The sequence below is a fragment of the Rhineura floridana genome, chromosome 8 (assembly GCF_030035675.1).
Source record: "Rhineura floridana isolate rRhiFlo1 chromosome 8, rRhiFlo1.hap2, whole genome shotgun sequence".
Taxonomy (NCBI): Eukaryota; Metazoa; Chordata; class Lepidosauria; order Squamata; family Rhineuridae; genus Rhineura; species Rhineura floridana.
Genome location: NC_084487.1, coordinates 56,272,296 through 56,290,076, shown reverse-complemented (window position 1 = coordinate 56,290,076; position 17,781 = coordinate 56,272,296). Strand labels below are relative to the sequence as shown.

At 40.6% G+C, this 17,781-nt stretch overlaps 1 protein-coding gene across 6 annotated transcripts in view; it reads right to left on the bottom strand.

Annotated features, from left to right (window-relative positions):
* Nucleotides 1-17,781, bottom strand: part of CEP83 (centrosomal protein 83) — a 45,632-nt gene that overhangs the window by 14,186 nt on the left and 13,665 nt on the right. For 5 of the 6 annotated variants that reach the window (XM_061639556.1, XM_061639561.1, XM_061639559.1 and 2 more), the window contains exons 8-12: nt 11,583-11,697; nt 10,255-10,399; nt 9,669-9,818; nt 4,983-5,058; nt 2,268-2,425 (exon numbers count right to left, since the gene is read on the bottom strand). In XM_061639556.1, the coding sequence (XP_061495540.1) occupies nt 2,268-2,425; nt 4,983-5,058; nt 9,669-9,818; nt 10,255-10,399; nt 11,583-11,697 (644 nt within the window). Of the gene's footprint in view, nt 1-2,267; nt 2,426-4,982; nt 5,059-9,668; nt 9,819-10,254; nt 10,400-11,582; nt 11,698-17,781 lie in introns of those variants that run through there. The other variant, XM_061639562.1, reaches the window with a different exon arrangement.

Genomic DNA, 17,781 nt, shown 5'->3' with positions numbered 1-17,781 from the left:
GCCCACCATCTGTCATGAGGAATGATAGTAAACTGCAGGCAGTAGCTAAACTGGATGGTGTCCAGGATCCATTTGTCTGTATTGGAGGTGCCCAGGCATGGGCAAAAACCTGAAGTCTGTCCCCCCCATAACATGGGCCCTTCTGGCATCATGCTTGGCCTTGCTTGACATTGGGCGTGGAACCTGGATGATGTTTGTTGATCCCCCCACTGTGCCTCGCAGAAGCACTCCCTCTATTCCCCCCCTGGATCTGCCTATTCACTGACGGGTGGGGGTAGTGATAGAAGAGAGAGGCCACATGTCTGTGTGGTGTGTCTGCAACTGAAGAGAATACACTCTTGTGAGAGCAAATAAAACAACAAAACTATTCCTGAATCCCTTATGGGGACCCAGGAGGAATAGGTTGACTGTTGCTTGCTGAAGGCAAAGTCAAGAACTGAAGAGGGGAAGAAGGTTCCCTCCCCATTCCAGCTGGCCACCAACTAAACTTTTTTCAAGTGTTGACTCCAAGTGGAGTCAACCCATTCCTGTTGGCTTCACTCCTCCACTGACTGAGAACATTAAGCGAGAGTCATCCGTGTAGTGGAATAATTCTATCTAGATTCCATGGAATAAGAGGTATTATGATCAAAGAAAAAAATTCCAGTGGATCAGATGCATTAAATATATATATAACAACTTGTCAAAAGATACTTGAGTGCTTGTTATAAATACTTAATCAAGCTATTATCCTGAACCTGATGACTAAGGATTGAGTCTCACATTAATATTCATCACTCAGTTACTCACAGCTGACTATGCACTAAGATGTCATAAAAAGTATTTTGTTGTATGCAATATGTATGGGGCAACCAGAACATTGATGTCCAATAGCAAGAATAAGGAAAGGAAAACAACTTGTTTACGAACTCATCAATCTTTCCGGACTATCTCCTCCCTCCCCTCCCCTCCCCTCCCCCAATTGGCCCTGACATTGACTACAGCAGAACATCTACGCAGGGCTAGTGAACTTGGTGCCCACAAGAGGTTGTTTGCCTCCAGCTCCCATCATCCCAGGCAGCACAACTGATGCTGAGGGATGATGGGAGTTGGTGGAATAAGATGTTCAAACCCCTCTTCTTGCTGGTTCTCATCTCTAGCTGTTTTGGCTTCCTCACAATCTTTGTAAAGGACTTCAACAGACGTCAAACAGGAAGTGGCAGCTGTTGCTCCATAGAATAGAGGCAGCCAGCATGGTCCCTTCCAGATGTTGTTCAACTGTGCAATTACATCATGCCTGATCACTGTCCATGCTAACAGGCTGGAGTTGAAATCCAACAACATCTGGAGGGTATGTTAGCTACCCATGCTCTACAGAGCAGGAACCACCTCTTCCCATTTGGCTGCTGTAGCAGCACTTTAAGAGGACTATGGGTCAGCCAGAGCAGTAAAGGTTGAAGGTGAGAACCAGCAAGAGGAGGGGCTTGTCCATCATACTCCGCCATCTGTCCCATCGACAAGCAAAGGAACATGAACAAGCTCAACTCCCCAACATGTGCAGTGAGTACGCACCCTGCCTTTCCCCAAAAGTCCACATGGTTGCTGCCCTATTACCACCAATGTTTCTGGTTTTAATAGTTATACCTGTGAATTGCTTTAATTTGTTTTTATTGTAAACTACTGTGGGTGATGTTAAAAGTATAAAAGGCAGACAATAAATTAACAGATAGGTAAATACATGGCAATATGAAAGTGCTCTTTGTGATATTCGATTTATGATAGCAATTGTATATATGCATGGAAGTCTTCACTACATGTTGCATCATCAGATTATGAACGTGCCTGTGTGGACGCACTCCATAAAAAAATGGGGAAGTAGGACATCTTGCATCAGAATAGCTATGGTACAGGTTTCATTCACACTTCATGGAACAGGGTAAATTACTTTCCTGCTACAGAAATTACATTGTTATTAAACCCTCATGTCACAATTCTACTAGAGGGGGCTATACTCTAGTTCTGTGGCAACATTTTGTGTGCAGCATAATTCTATGCACGTTGCATTTAACATGACTTACTCCCACATTAGCATGCACAGGATTGCATCCGGGATGCTAGCACTGTCAAATAAGTAGTAAAACCAAGACAAAATGAATCCATATTTTAAATCTATCATAATAGATCAAGTTCACATTACAGGCAGCTGAATCCATGATAAACATCTAGGGCCATTTATTCTCCATATAACTTTATATTCTTGAGGAAACAATAGCAAAACAAAATCATACTTCTCTGAATCTAACTGAGCCCTTTCTGCTTGATTTCTTGCATTCTGGCATTCATGTTTTAATCTCTCCAGCATCTCCTTGAGTTTCTGATTGGAATCTAGCAAGTTTTTCTCCAGCTGTGAAAGTGAAGCCATTTGGAGCTGTAAATCATGGATTTGCTGCAAAAGAAATATAAAAGTGATCAGTGAGGTGTCATTTGTCAAAGCTCTAGAAGTTGAGACAGATGTGTCCCACCACATCATCGGAGGAGAGTTACAAGCCTTCTTGCAGACATTACTCAACCATAGAAGCTACATGTGAATAACGGGAAGTGAGGCCAGGCTACAGAGTCCACCCCAATGTCATGCATGTCATTGATTCTGCCCCCTTGACATCCGCATGGTTAATGCAGATGTTGGCAAAGAAGTGCTTGCTTGCGGGTAGTTTAACATACATAGATGATCTACAGAGCACCCTTGGAGGCAAAATCAGGTGTGGTCCCTCTCATCATAGATGAGTAATGTCTGTACAGGGCTACAGAAGAATTACATTTATCCACCCATATTTCAGATGAATTTAGGTATCATACATGATTAGGAATTACTTCCATAACCAGCAGCTGATTAAAAGAGAAAGAACAGGGAGTGGCTATATGATAAAGTCTCAGTTTGGATGGAAGCAAAGTGCTCCCAACAATTGCTAAAAAAAAGATATTATATAACGTTTACAATATAATTAAATGTAAAAGATTCTGATTTTATGACACTTGTGGTGTAGAGTGGACAGAGCCATTCTCTTCCCCTTTAAATGGTACTATATAAAAAGAAGCATCTCTTCTTATCTGCAATACACTCATTTTCTGTGGAGGTAGGGTGACATCGTCATACAGATGCTCCTCCCATTTGCTCCAGAAGGCAGGGCTATGCTAAACAGTGCTGCATATGCCTTCTGTGGAAGCAGCAACCTACCTCCAATCTGAGGACTACAACAGCTCCAGAGAACAGAAGGAAACAGGTTAACAGACAAACCAGGAAGAATAGAGAAAAAGTCACCTTGAACCACCTGGAAAGCCAGGGAAGAAGCCTCATGCAACTTTTTAAACATATAGCCACTTTTTTTGTTAACCAGGGTTCAAAAGGGTTCATCCCCAGGACTGTAAGCTTGTCCATAACTGACAGGGAATGGGCATACATTTTCTTTGGATGCGGTCCCAATCAATCAATTTAGGGGCCACTGCGTTACCCCATTCTGCCTGAAAAATGTCCAAAACATCTCTGGAAAGGATATTTCTCCTGAACCTTGCCCTGGCAAGCACAGACAGCCCCTGACATGGTTTGTCTTTCTGGCCCCTCTCTTGCAAAGAAAGGGTCTTGTGCAACAACACTGGAAATTCCTCCCTGGAAAAAAACCTTATCAGCGGGCCCCTATGGTTTCCTCCTCAGAAAGTTCTCCCTCATTCTTGTTGGAAGGAAGGGCAGAGACTAAATTCCAATCAGCACACAGGGCTCCTGCATGCTAACATGGTCCAAGAGGCTACCCAAACTTGTGGTTGTGGCAGATGGAGCAACATGGGCCATTTTGGGACAGGAGCCACCACCAGATCTGAACAATCAGTTGATGCAGGCTCGTGCCACTTATGAGTAACCAGAAGGAATCTAAGTGATCTGGACTCCCTCTCTGCATTGTTCCTGGGACCAAGCCATTATGACACTGAGAGAACTGTGGTGTTAGAAGTCCACTGAGAGCATTCTGGAATTGAGGGAGAGGTGGAGCCAACAGCAAGTTAATCTACATGGGTGCCTGATGCTGATGGCCCAGAGCCTTCACAGTGCCTACAATCTTCATGTCCCTCACACCAATCAGAGGAATCTACAGAGAACAAAAGATACTGGCATGGCGCCTTCACTGGTCCTCCGCAGCCCATCAAAAACAGAGAGAAAAAGAGGATAAGGTTATAAAGAGAGAGAAGGAAAAACAAAGGTTAAATGTTTGGGAGTTTTTTTGTTTTTGTTTTAAAAAAGAAGAGATAGAGCTGTGAAAGAAGCTGCCCTTTTGAAGCAGGTAGGACAAAGAAGTACAGGTAGGTTGATGCCTCCCACAGAAGGCATAATGAAGACTATCACAGCCCTGACTTCTGGTGCAAGTGGGAGGAGTAATCTGTACAAATAGGTCCCACAGTAAAACAATGCAGGATCACCCTTAAGTGATTGGTGGAAGCGTCAGGACAAAATGTACTTCTTCACAACACGTAAATAAATAACTTACAGAATTCACTGCCACAAGATGTGGTGATAGTCACCTTAAGAAGGGATGAGACAGATTCACGGAGAATCAGAAAATCAACAAATATTCGCCATGACAGCTTAACAAGTCTCTCTTCAGAGACAGTACACTTCTACATACCAGATGCTATTGACAAACAAATGCTTAACATTTGTTGGTTTCAACAGGAACTGCTACAATGAAAACAGAACAGTCATGAGACCTACAGTACGGTCCCACTCATACGGTTACGTTCCGGACCCCCGCCGAAAAGCGAAAACCGTTAAAAAGCAGAACTCATTGAATAGAATGGCGCACGACACCCGAAAACCACTGTAAAAGCGCAATAAGCACTGTATGAGTGGGGCTTTAGTCTAATTTCGTCTAATTGAGACCGCTGCATTAGTGAAGCACCGTAAAGCGGGGCCCTATTGTATATTGAGAAGACGAAAAAGCATCATGCTGGGTCCTTACCTCCTTTAGATTAGCATTTTCACTTTTCTCTTTTTCTAGCTCCTCAGAATTTATAACTTGCTGTTGAGCCTTTAGCCTACAAAATACAATGTAGAATTTGTAAAGATTGACATTTTCAAATTAAACACAATCTGACACAAGAGTGGAATACTGAATTGAATTAAAAACTAGCATAGCTCTGCCCAGCACTGAATTTTTATTTATTAATTTATTTTACCTCCTCTTTGGATGCACACATTAACGCGGTGAGGGGGTCTGAGAGTGTTGAAGAAGCTGAGAGCAATGCCGTCAGGAGTCTAGACCACGAGGCTAGATTCCTAGCAGGGTCACTCAAGACAGAATGGTCAAAGCTGAGACACCAGACTAAGATGCATCCAAACTCAGAGGAAGGCAATGGTAAACCACCTCTGAATATCTCTTACCACAAAAACCCTATGAACAGAGTATCCAAAATGCAACACAAGATAGTGCTGGAAGATGAGACCCCCAGGTCAGAAGGCACTCACTGAGCTACTGGGGAAGAACAAAGGACAAGTACGAGTAGTGCTGTGACTAATGATGCAGCTGGGTCAAAGCCGAAAGGAAGCCCAGAGGCTGATGTGCACAGATGTGAAAGGAGAGTCCGGAGTTGTATGACGCACACAATAGGAACATGGAATGTGAGAAGCATGAACCAGGGAAAGTTAGAAATTGTCAAGCAAGAAATGGAACGCATCAACATTACAATACTTGGCGTGAACGAACTAAAATGGATGGGAATGGGACATTTCCAATCAGGCAACTTCAAAATATTTTATGGAGGAAATGAGAAATTAAGAAGAAATGGGGTTGCTTTAATAGTGAGAAGTGATGTAGCAAGAGCAATTAGGAGCTACAACGCAAGGTCTGAGCGAGTGATATCAATGAGATTAAATGGGAAACCTATCAACATAACCATCATCCAAGTCTATGCTCCGACAGCAAACACAGAAGAAGAGGAATTGGAGAACTTTTATGCAGGAGTACAGAAAGAAATTGATCACACACCAAAACAAGATGTGCTGATAATCATGGGGGATTGGAATGCAAAAGTAGGGAACAGAGAAGAATTAGGAATTGTGGGGAAATGGGGCCTAGGAGACAGAAACGAAGCAGGAGAAAGACTTATTGAATTCTGTGAAGCCAATAATTTGTTTCTTGCGAACACATTTTTTGAACAACCAAAAAGACGACTATACACGTGGACATCACCAAATGGTCTATATAGGAATCAAATTGATTATATAATTGGTAGCAGAAGGTGGAGAAGTTCCATACTTTCTGCAAAAACAAGACCAGGAGCAGACTGTGGTACAGATCATGAACTGGTCATATCGAAAATCAGAGTAAAGCTAAGGAAGACCAACAAAACAATCATAACACCAAAATACAATTTAAATAACATCCCAGAAGAATATAAAGATCAAATAAGGAACATGTTTCAGGCTTTAAACTTAGGTGAGAGATCCAGAAGAACTATGGAATGAAGTCAGAAACGTTATCAGAGAGGAATGCAAAGAGACAATACCTCTAGTTAAAAAGAGAGGAAGACCCCAGTGGATGACTGAAGAAACTCTTAAAATGGTTAAAGAGAGAAGGAAAGCAAAAGCAAAAGGAGATAGAAACACAGTCAGAACCCTAAATGCAACAATACAACGACTAGTACGTAGGGACAAACAGAACTATTACAATAGTTACTGTATAGAAATAGAAGAGGACAACAAAAAGGGTAGAACAAGAGCCCTGTTCCAAAAGATTAGAGAAATGAAAGGGAAATTTAAACCAAGAGTAGGGATGTTGAATAATCAACAGGGAAACACACTGACTGACCGAGATGAAATAAAAGAAAGATGGAAACAATATACTGAAGAACTCTGTTAAAGAGATGCAAGGATGACAGATTCATTCACGGAGGAACCATATGATGAAGAACCAGAAATTTTAGAATGTGAGGTGAAAGCTGCTCTTAAACTACTTGGAAGAAACAAATCACCAGGAATAGATGACATACCAACAGAGTTGCTACAAGCTACTGAGACTGAATCTGTCCAAATTTTGACAACAATCTGTCAAGAAATATGGAAAACTAAACAATGGCCCACAGACTGGAAGCGTTACATATACATCCCAATTCCGAAGAAAGGGGATCCCAGGGAATGCAGTAATTATAGAACTACTGCCTTAATATCCCATGCAAGTAAAGTAATGCTCAAGATTCTACAACAAAGGCTCTTGCCATAATTAGAGCGAGAAATGCCAGACGTCCAAGCTGGATTTAGAAAGGGAAGAGGTACCAGAGATCATATTGCAAACATATGTTGGATAATGGAACGGACCAAGGAATTTCAGAAGAAAATCACCCTGTGCTTTATAGATTACAGCAAAGCCTTTGACTATGTAGATCATGAACCACTACGGAATGCTTTAAAAGAAATGGGGGTGCCACAGCATCTGACTGTCCTGATGCGCAACCTATACTCTGGAGAAGAGGCTACTGTAAGGACAGAATATGGAGAAACCGATTGGTTCCCCATCGGAAAGGGTGTGAGACGGGTGTATTTTATAACCCTATTTATTTAATCTGTATGCAGAACATATCATACGGAAAGCAGGATTGGACCAAGAAGAAGGAGATGTGAAAATTGGAGGGAGAAATCATTTAAGATATGCAGACGATACCATACTACTAGCAGAAACCAGTCATGATTTGAAACGAATGCTGATGAAAGTTAAAGAGGAAAGCACAAAAGCAGGACTACAGCTGAACGTCAAAAAGACTAAAGTAATGACAACAGAAGATTTATGCAACTTTACAGTTCACAATGAGGACATTGAACTTGTCAAGGATTATCAATACCTTGGCACAATCATTAACCAAAATGGAGACAATAGTCAAAAAAATCAGAAGGCTAGGACTAGGGAGGGCAGCTGAGAGAGAACTAGAAAAGGTCCTCAAATACAAAGATGTATCACTGAACACTAAAGTCAGGATCATTCAGACCATAGTCTTGCTATTCTCTATGTATGGATGTGAAAGTTGGACAGTGACAAAAGCAGATAAGAGAAAAATAAACGTGTTTGAAATGTGGTGTTGGAGAAGAGCTTTGCGGATACCATGGACTGCAAAAAAGACAAATAATTGAGTGTTAGAACAAATTAAACCAGAACTATCACTAGAAGCTAAAATGATGAAACTGAGGTTATCATACTTTGGACACATCATGAGAAGACATGATTCATTAGAAAAGATAATAATGCTTGGAAAAACAGAAGGAAGTGAAAAAGAGGAAGGCCAAACAAGAGATGGATTGATTCCATAAAGGAAGCCACAGACCTGAACTTACAAGATCTGAGCAGGGTGGTTCATGACAGATGCTCTTGGAGGTCACTGTTTCATAGGGTCGCCATAAGTCATAGTCGACTTGGAGGCACATAACAACAACAACAAATTTATTTTAAAGCATTTTTATACCGCTCTTCAGTCAAAAAAGTTCCCAGAATGGCTTACAACTGAGGCAAGACAGTCAGTCCCTCCCTTAGGCTCACATATAAATTTAATTCAGCACAAGATTCTGCATAGAATGCATTGAGTCTCCAAAGGAAAGTTTTAATAAAGGGTTGATTAATATTGATGGAAACATGGGAGACAGGGACATTTTGAAATTTATGTAACATAAATGTCCACTTAACGGCTGAATTTTGAGAAGTGGATAAACATTAAGATGGTCATAGAGAAATGTGGAAAGTGGTATTATGGAATGCTGATTTTACCAAACATCCCAACCATGGTAAATTTAGAGAACGGACAAAAGGTTTAGATCAGAATAGAAACTTTGGCTGTGAAAATAAGGCAATTATTGCATACTGGAAAGGTAATATGAATTCATATATTGATGCCTGGGCATTAAGTTTAGTGGATTTGGCCACAGAGAAGGAAGTGGTGCATAAGGTATAAAACTGCTCCCAAGAAGTATAAATGTGTGAACATTTTTGGCAGATATAAGTAGTATAAAAAGGACACAAAACTGAAGACCACCCAGTGCTGTGCTTGGCTCGAACTTCCCACTTTTTCTTTTCATCTCTTTCTTTTCTTTTCCTTATGACCTTCTCTTTGCTCATTTGAGGTGAGCAAATGGGTATGAATGTATGGCTGAATATATTAAAAGTTAACAAGCAGATCCAGTTCTTAACAGAATTTTTTTTAACAAAAAGATTGAAACTGAAAAGACAAAGCTCAAGGGGAGGAGAGGCAGGACACTGGGGAAATAAATGGGGATGGCAACACATGTACTGAAAATTGGTTCAAAATAACTTTTAGCAACATACATATCTGTATCAAATTTAATAAAATGCAATTAAAAAGAAAATATGGCTAATAGTTTCTTTACAGTGTATGATACATCTTGTGTAATTGTAAACAGATGTAGAAGTTTCAAGAAGAACTTTAGACAACAAGATGCTTGAACTGGCAGAGAAAATGCTACAAAACAAGGGTCTTCCAATATTTTTGAAAGCTAATTTATGTGGAAAGAAATATCTGTCCAACTTATACACAAGCAGTTAAGTGTCAAGGACTAAGTTCACCCTCTACACAGATTGGTGCAGCAGTCTATACCACTTTTTGTAAAAGGGTCATTCACAAATAGAATTAAAATCTCTTTAAATTACCTAAGATTCTGGATTTCCCTTCTGCTGGATTCTTCTGTCAACTGCATAGCAGATAACTTCTCCTCGTATTGATCCTTTTCCGATTGTCTCTGAGTGTCTTGTTCCACTTTGATTTTCTCTAGTTCAGCTAATCTGGCCTCAAGTTCTAACCTGAAACATTGCATAGGATTTAAGAGTTGTGAAAAATAATTTTAAAAATTAAAAATTTAATTGTATCACCCCAGCGACCAACCCCTCTATAATGGCCATAAATGCCACAGTTGAGCACACACCCACACACTCCTCCTGTAACAACAAGAACACATCTCCTGCTCAGCTGGTATAGCTTCATGGTTCCATGACTAACACAGAAATGGTGCAACCTCCCTTCCACAGAATACACAGCCAGACATCTAATGCAGCACCTTCCTTGGGTGATTTCAGAATATGGAAGTGACAGAATGAGATGCCTATAATGCACCTTATAATGCAGCAGCAATTTTATAGCTGGGATAGAATGCACAGTGCCTATAATAGGTAGGGTGATTGTTATAATGTTTAACTCTTTTTAAGAGCTAGTGAATAAAACATACAAGAACATACTTACTTTTCCTCCTGTAACACTGCAAGTTTTTGGAAGCCTTCTTCTCTTGCAGCTTGTACTTTGCGTACTAATTCACGATCCTTTTCTATGAGAAGCACTTTGTGCTGCTCAAGTGTTGTCTTAAGTATTTCATTATCTGAGTGTAACCCTGTTTTTTATACATTAAAAAGTTACTATTCAGAATTCCCAATTATATCGAGTATTTGAAAGCACTGAAAGTCTTTAGGCAGAAGTTGATAAAACTGAATCTGTTGCTCACTCACCTATGCCACTCTTTATTGTTCCACATTCAAGTACAGCTTTGCCTACAACCCTCCAGCTACTTATACCGTGTAGCTTTGGAGGAGTCTTATAACAATGAATAAGACTTCAATTAAATGGATATAGAATTAAATTAAGAACCTTTCATGGAGTAGCCCTATGCACATTTACTGTGAAGTAAGTCCCCCTGGGTTTAGTGAAGCTTAGGTATGTGTACACAGGATTGCAGCTGAAGTCTTACTGGTTTCAGAAGGAAAGTTAAGTTTCTGTTTTACTTGTGGGAAAATCAATAAGATATAAATGTGTTTAACTGGAATGTACGACAGAATTAAAAATTAGGCATTACTTTTACTGGCATTACTGGCAATATATAAGTATAAGCGATCATGAACATATGCTTATGCGACTAAAGTTCTTATTTAAAGGAGGGTTCCCACAAGTTACTCTTGAGATGAGAATTGCAATATGAGAATATATTTATGCTTTATCTTTTCATTAAAATGCTGCAACATGCCTCAACCTCTAGAGAAAGATCACACTTAATATTTAAAAGAATTAAATATTCATAAGCCATGCAGAGATATGGCAAAAAGACCATTCAGGAATTACTACTGATAAGAACGTAAGAAGAGCCTGCTGGATCAGGCCAGTGGCCTATCTAGTCCAGCACCCTGTTCTCATAGATGCCCATGGGAAGCCCACAAGCAGGACCTGAGTGCAACAGCACTTTCCCCTCCTGTGGCTACCGGCAACTGGTTTACAGAAGCATGCTGCATCTGACTATGGTGGCAGAAATTATATCTATATTCCTGATCACCTGGTCCTCCTGTTGTGTTAGTTCATATGAGCATGTAGCTAGGGGAAGCTGGGCTAGTTGTTGAACAAAAACCATGGCAACTGACTGAACATAAACCGTTAAAATGAAAATATCCCAGTGAAATCACGGACACAACCCTTTCCCCCTGCCATACACGACTGCTGCATAACAGTGCTTATTAGACTATGCTAATATTTCTCAAAGATAAAATTATGGTGGCAACAACAAAATTACTTAAGTAATAAGGTTTTACCATCTACTTCACTTTGAATCTTGTTTCTTTCTCTTTCTATCTCAGTCCTAGCTCTTGCCGCTTCCAGCTTGATGTTTGTTATTTCTAACTTGTGTGAATGCTTAAGTTCTTCAACCTATAGAAAATAATGCTTTATCAATGCTCAGTTTTGATCACAGCAGTGTTTAGCCTCTTTCTTCTTAAAGGAGGATAAGATCATGCAATAATCCTTCCCATATTCTTCTGGATGCAGGACTCTCAGAAGTTATATCATGCTTCCCTGGAAGGAGTTTCTCACAGTAGAAATATGATGTAGATGAAACAACTTGTGAAACTCTTAAAAATCCTTTAAAAAACTAATGGTATAAAATACACAGTGTGTTCCAGCTGTCATTGCCAAACAAGCTAGGATGGAGCAATCACTAGGAGCAGAGCCTTTTCAATAGCAACACCCACTTTGTGGAATACTATCCCTAAGAAGGTCTGTCAGGCACTGACACTTTATGCTTTCAGGCATCTTGGATGCCTTGGCTGAAAGGCAATAAATTAAAGGTAATTAATTAATTGGTTGAGTATGGAATTACAGAAAAATCAACAAAACTAGAAACAATAGACCGTACCAGGTCACAGTTTTCTCCTTTGAGCTTTGCCTTCCATAAAAGCTTTCAGGTCATGCTCATCAATGTCGGAGCACCAAATGCAGGGTGGGGAACCTCCAATCCGCGGGCCAGTCTTGGCCAACCAAGGGGTCCAAGTTGGACTGCAAGGCTATTTCTCCCAAACCATGCCCACCTGTCCATCATCTGATCTCACTGGGTAACATCAGATGATACGTGGGAGGGCAGGAGTCAATGTGCTGGGGAATACACTGGCAAAGCAGACCCCTGCAGGCAGAAGGACTGAATTTTGCTCAGGATCAAAAGTACAGCCAGGGCTGCTTGAAAGCCGTTTTGCAAGCAGCCCCCGACTGCTCTTTAAATCTTCATTTTCAGTGGTTCAAAGAGAAGTGCAGAACTTACTGACAAAGGGCTTTCAAACAGCCCTTTGCTGGGCTATGAAGTCCCAACAGTCAAGGATTCAAAGCATAGCTTCACCTGACATCACTATGACATCAGGTGATTGATAGGTGGATGGGCTAGCCCACCTGACAAACTCGGCCCTCTAGGGGTGGGGAGCTAAGGATCTGCCCCCCTGGTCAGAAAATGTTCCACACCCCTGATATAAGGGAATCTAGTGCATGTAACTGTGAATCACTTATAAGAATGATCACCTTCTTTACACCCACTTTGACAGCAGCTGGGTCTCCATCTCTCTTACTTACCTACAAATATTCTTTGGGAATTCTTAAATAAAATTTCAAACAAATATTAATGAATTACAGCACACCCCAATTTGTCATTGTGTAATTTGCAAAGGATATCAACTAGAACAGTTACTAGGCAATAACTGATACAACTAATAATGTGCCTCCTCATATGCAGAACATTTTGGCTGAACCAGGGCTTGCTTGCATGCACATACATATAAGCAGGCCATTGTCACATGAAAACCTTTTTTCCTGTGGCTGTGCAAACTAGCCCCAAATAGCTGAAGCAACCAGATCAATGATAGAAATCAGGTTGACTGAATGAAATTAATATGAGTACTATACATCAGTGGTTCCCAAAAATTTTTCCCCATGGACCACTTCAAAATTGCCGAAGGTCTTGGTGGACTACTTAATGATTTTTCTGCCTTTGGCAGAAATTGTAGTGTGCTGTGCTAAAAGCTGTATGGGTTTCAATTGAAATTTCACTGCTGCTTTTATTAAACAGCCACAAGAGTGGCTGTATACTATAGCCAGCATGGATTTTCACATTCTGCAATGTTAAATTGAAAATACCCCCATGACATTCTGATGCTTCCCATAAACTCATTTCAAAACAAAACTTATAGTTGTGAACTCAGAAATGCTTGCCTAACAGCCTCTTAAGTTTTCATGGTGATACACAAAACACTTGGAGAGAATAGAGAGTTCAAAGTGTAAAACAAGAGGGGGGGGAATCCAGACCCCTGTTGGACTTTTTTCTGTCAGTAGTCTCATAATTTGTTGAAATTAAAATCAATTAAAAATTAAGTTAAATCAATTAAAAATCAGCCACATTCACACAGCCCTTGCCCCATACTCTGACCTTCATCTTCTGCAGTTTAAAAGTTAAAAAAAATTCCTAGCTGATTTTTAATAAAAGAAATTTAACAATAGACTTAATGATAAGCACGGGCATGCTCAGTAAGAACCAACTGTCAGTGTTCTAAAAGCCAGACTCACAGCAGTTTGTCTTGGCTAATCTGGTGTCCACATAATTGTTTTTCAGGGTTTCCTCCACGTATTTATTCTACAGAAGGCACATGTAGTCTCCCACCCAAATTTAAACCAAAGCTGTCACTGGCCACATCCACACCAGAACTTTTATGTCACTTTTTAGACAGTCCTGGCTTCCCCCAAAGAATCCTGGGAAATGTAGTTTGTGAAGGGTGCTGAGAGTTGCTAGGAGAGGCCCTATTCCCCTCACATTTCTACAATCCCCAGAAGAGCAGCTGACTGTTAAACCACTCTGGGCAATGGAGCTCTGTCTAAAGTGAAATAAAGGTCTGGTGTGGATGTGACCAGGGACAGCTTTGCTTTAAATTTGGGTGGGAGACTACATTTGCCTGCTGTAGAATAAAAAGGTGGGGGAAACCCTGAAACACAGTGGTACAGTTCACAACGTTTTCCTTTTGGAATAGAAAAGGGTTCTCCCTTTGCTCAGTGCCTGCCCACCCTATTTCCTCCCTCCCCTTTCTTCCCTTCTCTCCTCCTTCCTCTCCCTGCCCCTCCCCCCAAGTCAGTTTCCTCTTTCTCAAATGTGATTGTACTGGAGTAAATCCCACTGAACTCAAAAAGCATGCAAATGATCAAACCTCCCCTCATCTCCTCCTTATCCCCTTCCTCTTGCCCCCTCCCTCCCCCTTCCTCTTGCCCCCTCCCTCCCCCTTCCTTCACCCCTCCCATCCCCTCCCCCTCAAAACCCCTCCTCCTCCTTTCCCTCCCCTCTCCTTTCCCCTCCCCCCTTCTCTTCCTCCTCCTCCATGGTCAGTTTTACCTATTCTAAGCATGATTGCATGGGAGTAAATCCCACTCAATAAGCATGCAAATGACCAGACCTGCCTTTCCCCTCCCTCCCCTCTCCTCTTCCTTCCTCCTCTCCTCCCCACTTCAGCCTTCCCTCCCTCTTCTCCCCCTCCCCATGGTCAGTTTCACCTATCCTAAGCATGATTGCAGGGGAGTAAATCCCATCAAACACAATAAGCATGCAAATGATCAATCCATTCTCAGCAAACTTGCAGAGGATCCCATTTCTTACCTCCCAGATTAAAAAGCAGAGAATTTCATTAATAGGCAAAAAATAGGCACATGTTACCTAATTCTTCCAAGCTACACAGGAAGTGGATTGGACTGTGAAAGACCAACCCAAATTGTGTTTGCTTTTTACAAATTTGTAGGGCAGTCCAATATCTCAGAGAGGAGGTCAGGACCCCTGCTCTCCTGGTGCATTCACTATAGCCGCCCAATTTCCCTGCTTTTTAAAGTTTGATAGAACCATACCTGTTGGCTATAGGTACGTTCTTAAACTGCAAGGTTTTTTTGCCTATTAGTGAATTCCTTAGATTTTATTGTTTTACAATTTAAATTGTAATACAACATAAGAAATAAAAGCAGCAATAAAATTACAATTTAAAATCAATATGAATATTTAACACTGAGATGCCACGGACCATCTGAATGAAGCTTGTGGACCACTACAGTTTGGGAACCCCTGCTAAACACATAAGTAGGACTACTGGTTCTACTTTCATAAATGAGCATTGCTGAGGCATGCATCCAGTCCATTCCAGTTAGATTAGCAATGTTACTAAACTGGTTACAAGTTTACTGGTTACAAGAGCATTCTGAAAAGGCTAGCATTCAGAAGTTTAAATCTTTAACTGTGTTCTATGAACACTTTCAAAACAGACACACAGAGGATGCACCCAATTTGGCAACTTGCTCTTTTCACCAAGTTTACACCTTCTACAAGGCAATCTGTCAACTCAACAACTGGTCTTCATGCTAGAAAAGTGCTAGTCTTAACTACACCATTAAAATCAATGGCCTGGTATTATGGCAGTTGCTGACACCATCTATCTCTTCCCTTTGGGGGGGAAATTGCAACATGCTTCCTTTCAAATCCAATACAATGTAACACTAAAGGAACTATCTGTCTGCCTCATAAATAACACTAGTTTTTCAATGGAAAATCAAAACACTGAAGACAATTATTGCCTGAACTGAAACATTCTATAATTTAAGCTTTTCTAGTACAGTAATTACAAGGTTGGTGAGAATTAAGTAGTAGGAGAAAAGCTCGTATAAACCATTTGCATTGTCACATGTAATCACAACCTGCTAGCGTGTGGAAGCTACAAAAAGGTGAAGAATTACATAGTATTTGATTAAGCAACTACAGTATGACACTGGATTTTTTTTTTAAAAAAGCTAAATTTGAGGAAGTCATTTATCCATCACATATTCTACCTAATTTTCATCAATGGTTATTTCATTTAAAAAAACATTTTTGACTGATCAGGAACACAGAAAACTGCCTTATACTGAATCAGATCTTTGGTCCATCTTACTCAGTACTGTTTACACTAACTGGCAGCGGCGCTCCAGGATTTCAGAGAGGGGGATCTCCTGCAGATCCCAGAGATCGAATCTTCTGCATGCAAAGCAGATGCTCTACCACTGAGCTATGGCCCTTCAGGAACCTCTTGGGTATCCTTTGCAGTGGTCCCATATATTAGGACAGTGATTCACAAACGGTGTGCTGCAGCACACTAGTGTGCCGCAAGAGGTGGCTAGGTGTGCCTCGAATATTATGAAAGTATATTTTAAAAATGAGAAGAAACCTATTCGTATAGAGATTTATTACATCCATGATCAATTAATTTATTCATAGTTAAAATATATTAATATATTTTTAATTTTGTACACAAAGTGTGCCAGAAAATTTTTATGTTTTACAGTGCGCCGCGAACCAAAAAAGTTTGAGAACCACTGTATTAGGATATTCTATACCATGAAGAGCAAGGCAGTTCTCCTTGGTGAGTGCTTGGCATGCCTTGACCCTTCTCTGGGGGAGTTCAATTGCCTACTCATTCTCAATCAGTACTATACAGGCATATCCCGCTTTAACGTTCGCAATGGGACCGGAGAGTATACTTTAAGCGAAAATAAACTTTAAGTGAAGCAATTGTCTTCACTTGTACTGCACGCAATCACCACTAGATGGCAGTGGCGTCATGCCAATAAAGCGTACGTTATTGCAAAGCGCGCGAACGTTAAGCGGGGTGTGGGGACGTATGGAGCATGTACGTTATAGCGAGGCAACGTTAAGTGAAGCGATGTCTGTATTTATTTATTTATTAAATTTATTAGTCGCCCATCTGGCTGGTTGTCCAGCCACTCTGGGCGACGCACAACATAAAAACATACAATTCACATTAGAGCCTTAAAATTCCAACAATAACACTAAAATCTAACCCACCCCAAAGGCCTGCCTGAACAGCCAGGTTTAGAGGGCATGGGATGCATTGGGAGCTTTCTACATTTTGCAAATCTTTTTTCCCTCCCAGGGCTCTCCGTCAACAAGAATTCCACATAATCCTGTTCATTCCTATTTTATTTTGGAGTGGCTTTTTATCAGGCCAAGGATAAAAGGCAAACTTTCTATTTTTGTTTGGTTTAAGGAAAAGCTATCTTGGTGTATAGTTGGGCAGAAGCACTTGGAAATTTGTTTTCTCACTTTAAAATGGTCAAAATATGGTAAGTTCACTATCTCTATTTCCTACTTTATTCATTTTTATACTTATTGCTTCTCACAATGAACATTATTCCACACTGAAGATGTTGCAGCTCTATTTCAGGCTGGAGACAGCGATTTAAAGTTACATTTTCATTATAATACTGTTATAAACATGTCATTCCTTAACTTCCTAAATCCAGTATTCAAGCCATTTCCACCCAATTATATCATCTATTTTATTTTAATATGATATTTTGTTTTTGTGTATCAAACAGGACTATAGGTGGGCTTTTGCCCTGTAGCAGTCTCTATCCTATTAAGGATGGATGCCTGGCTTCTTGTGCTACTTTGTTCAG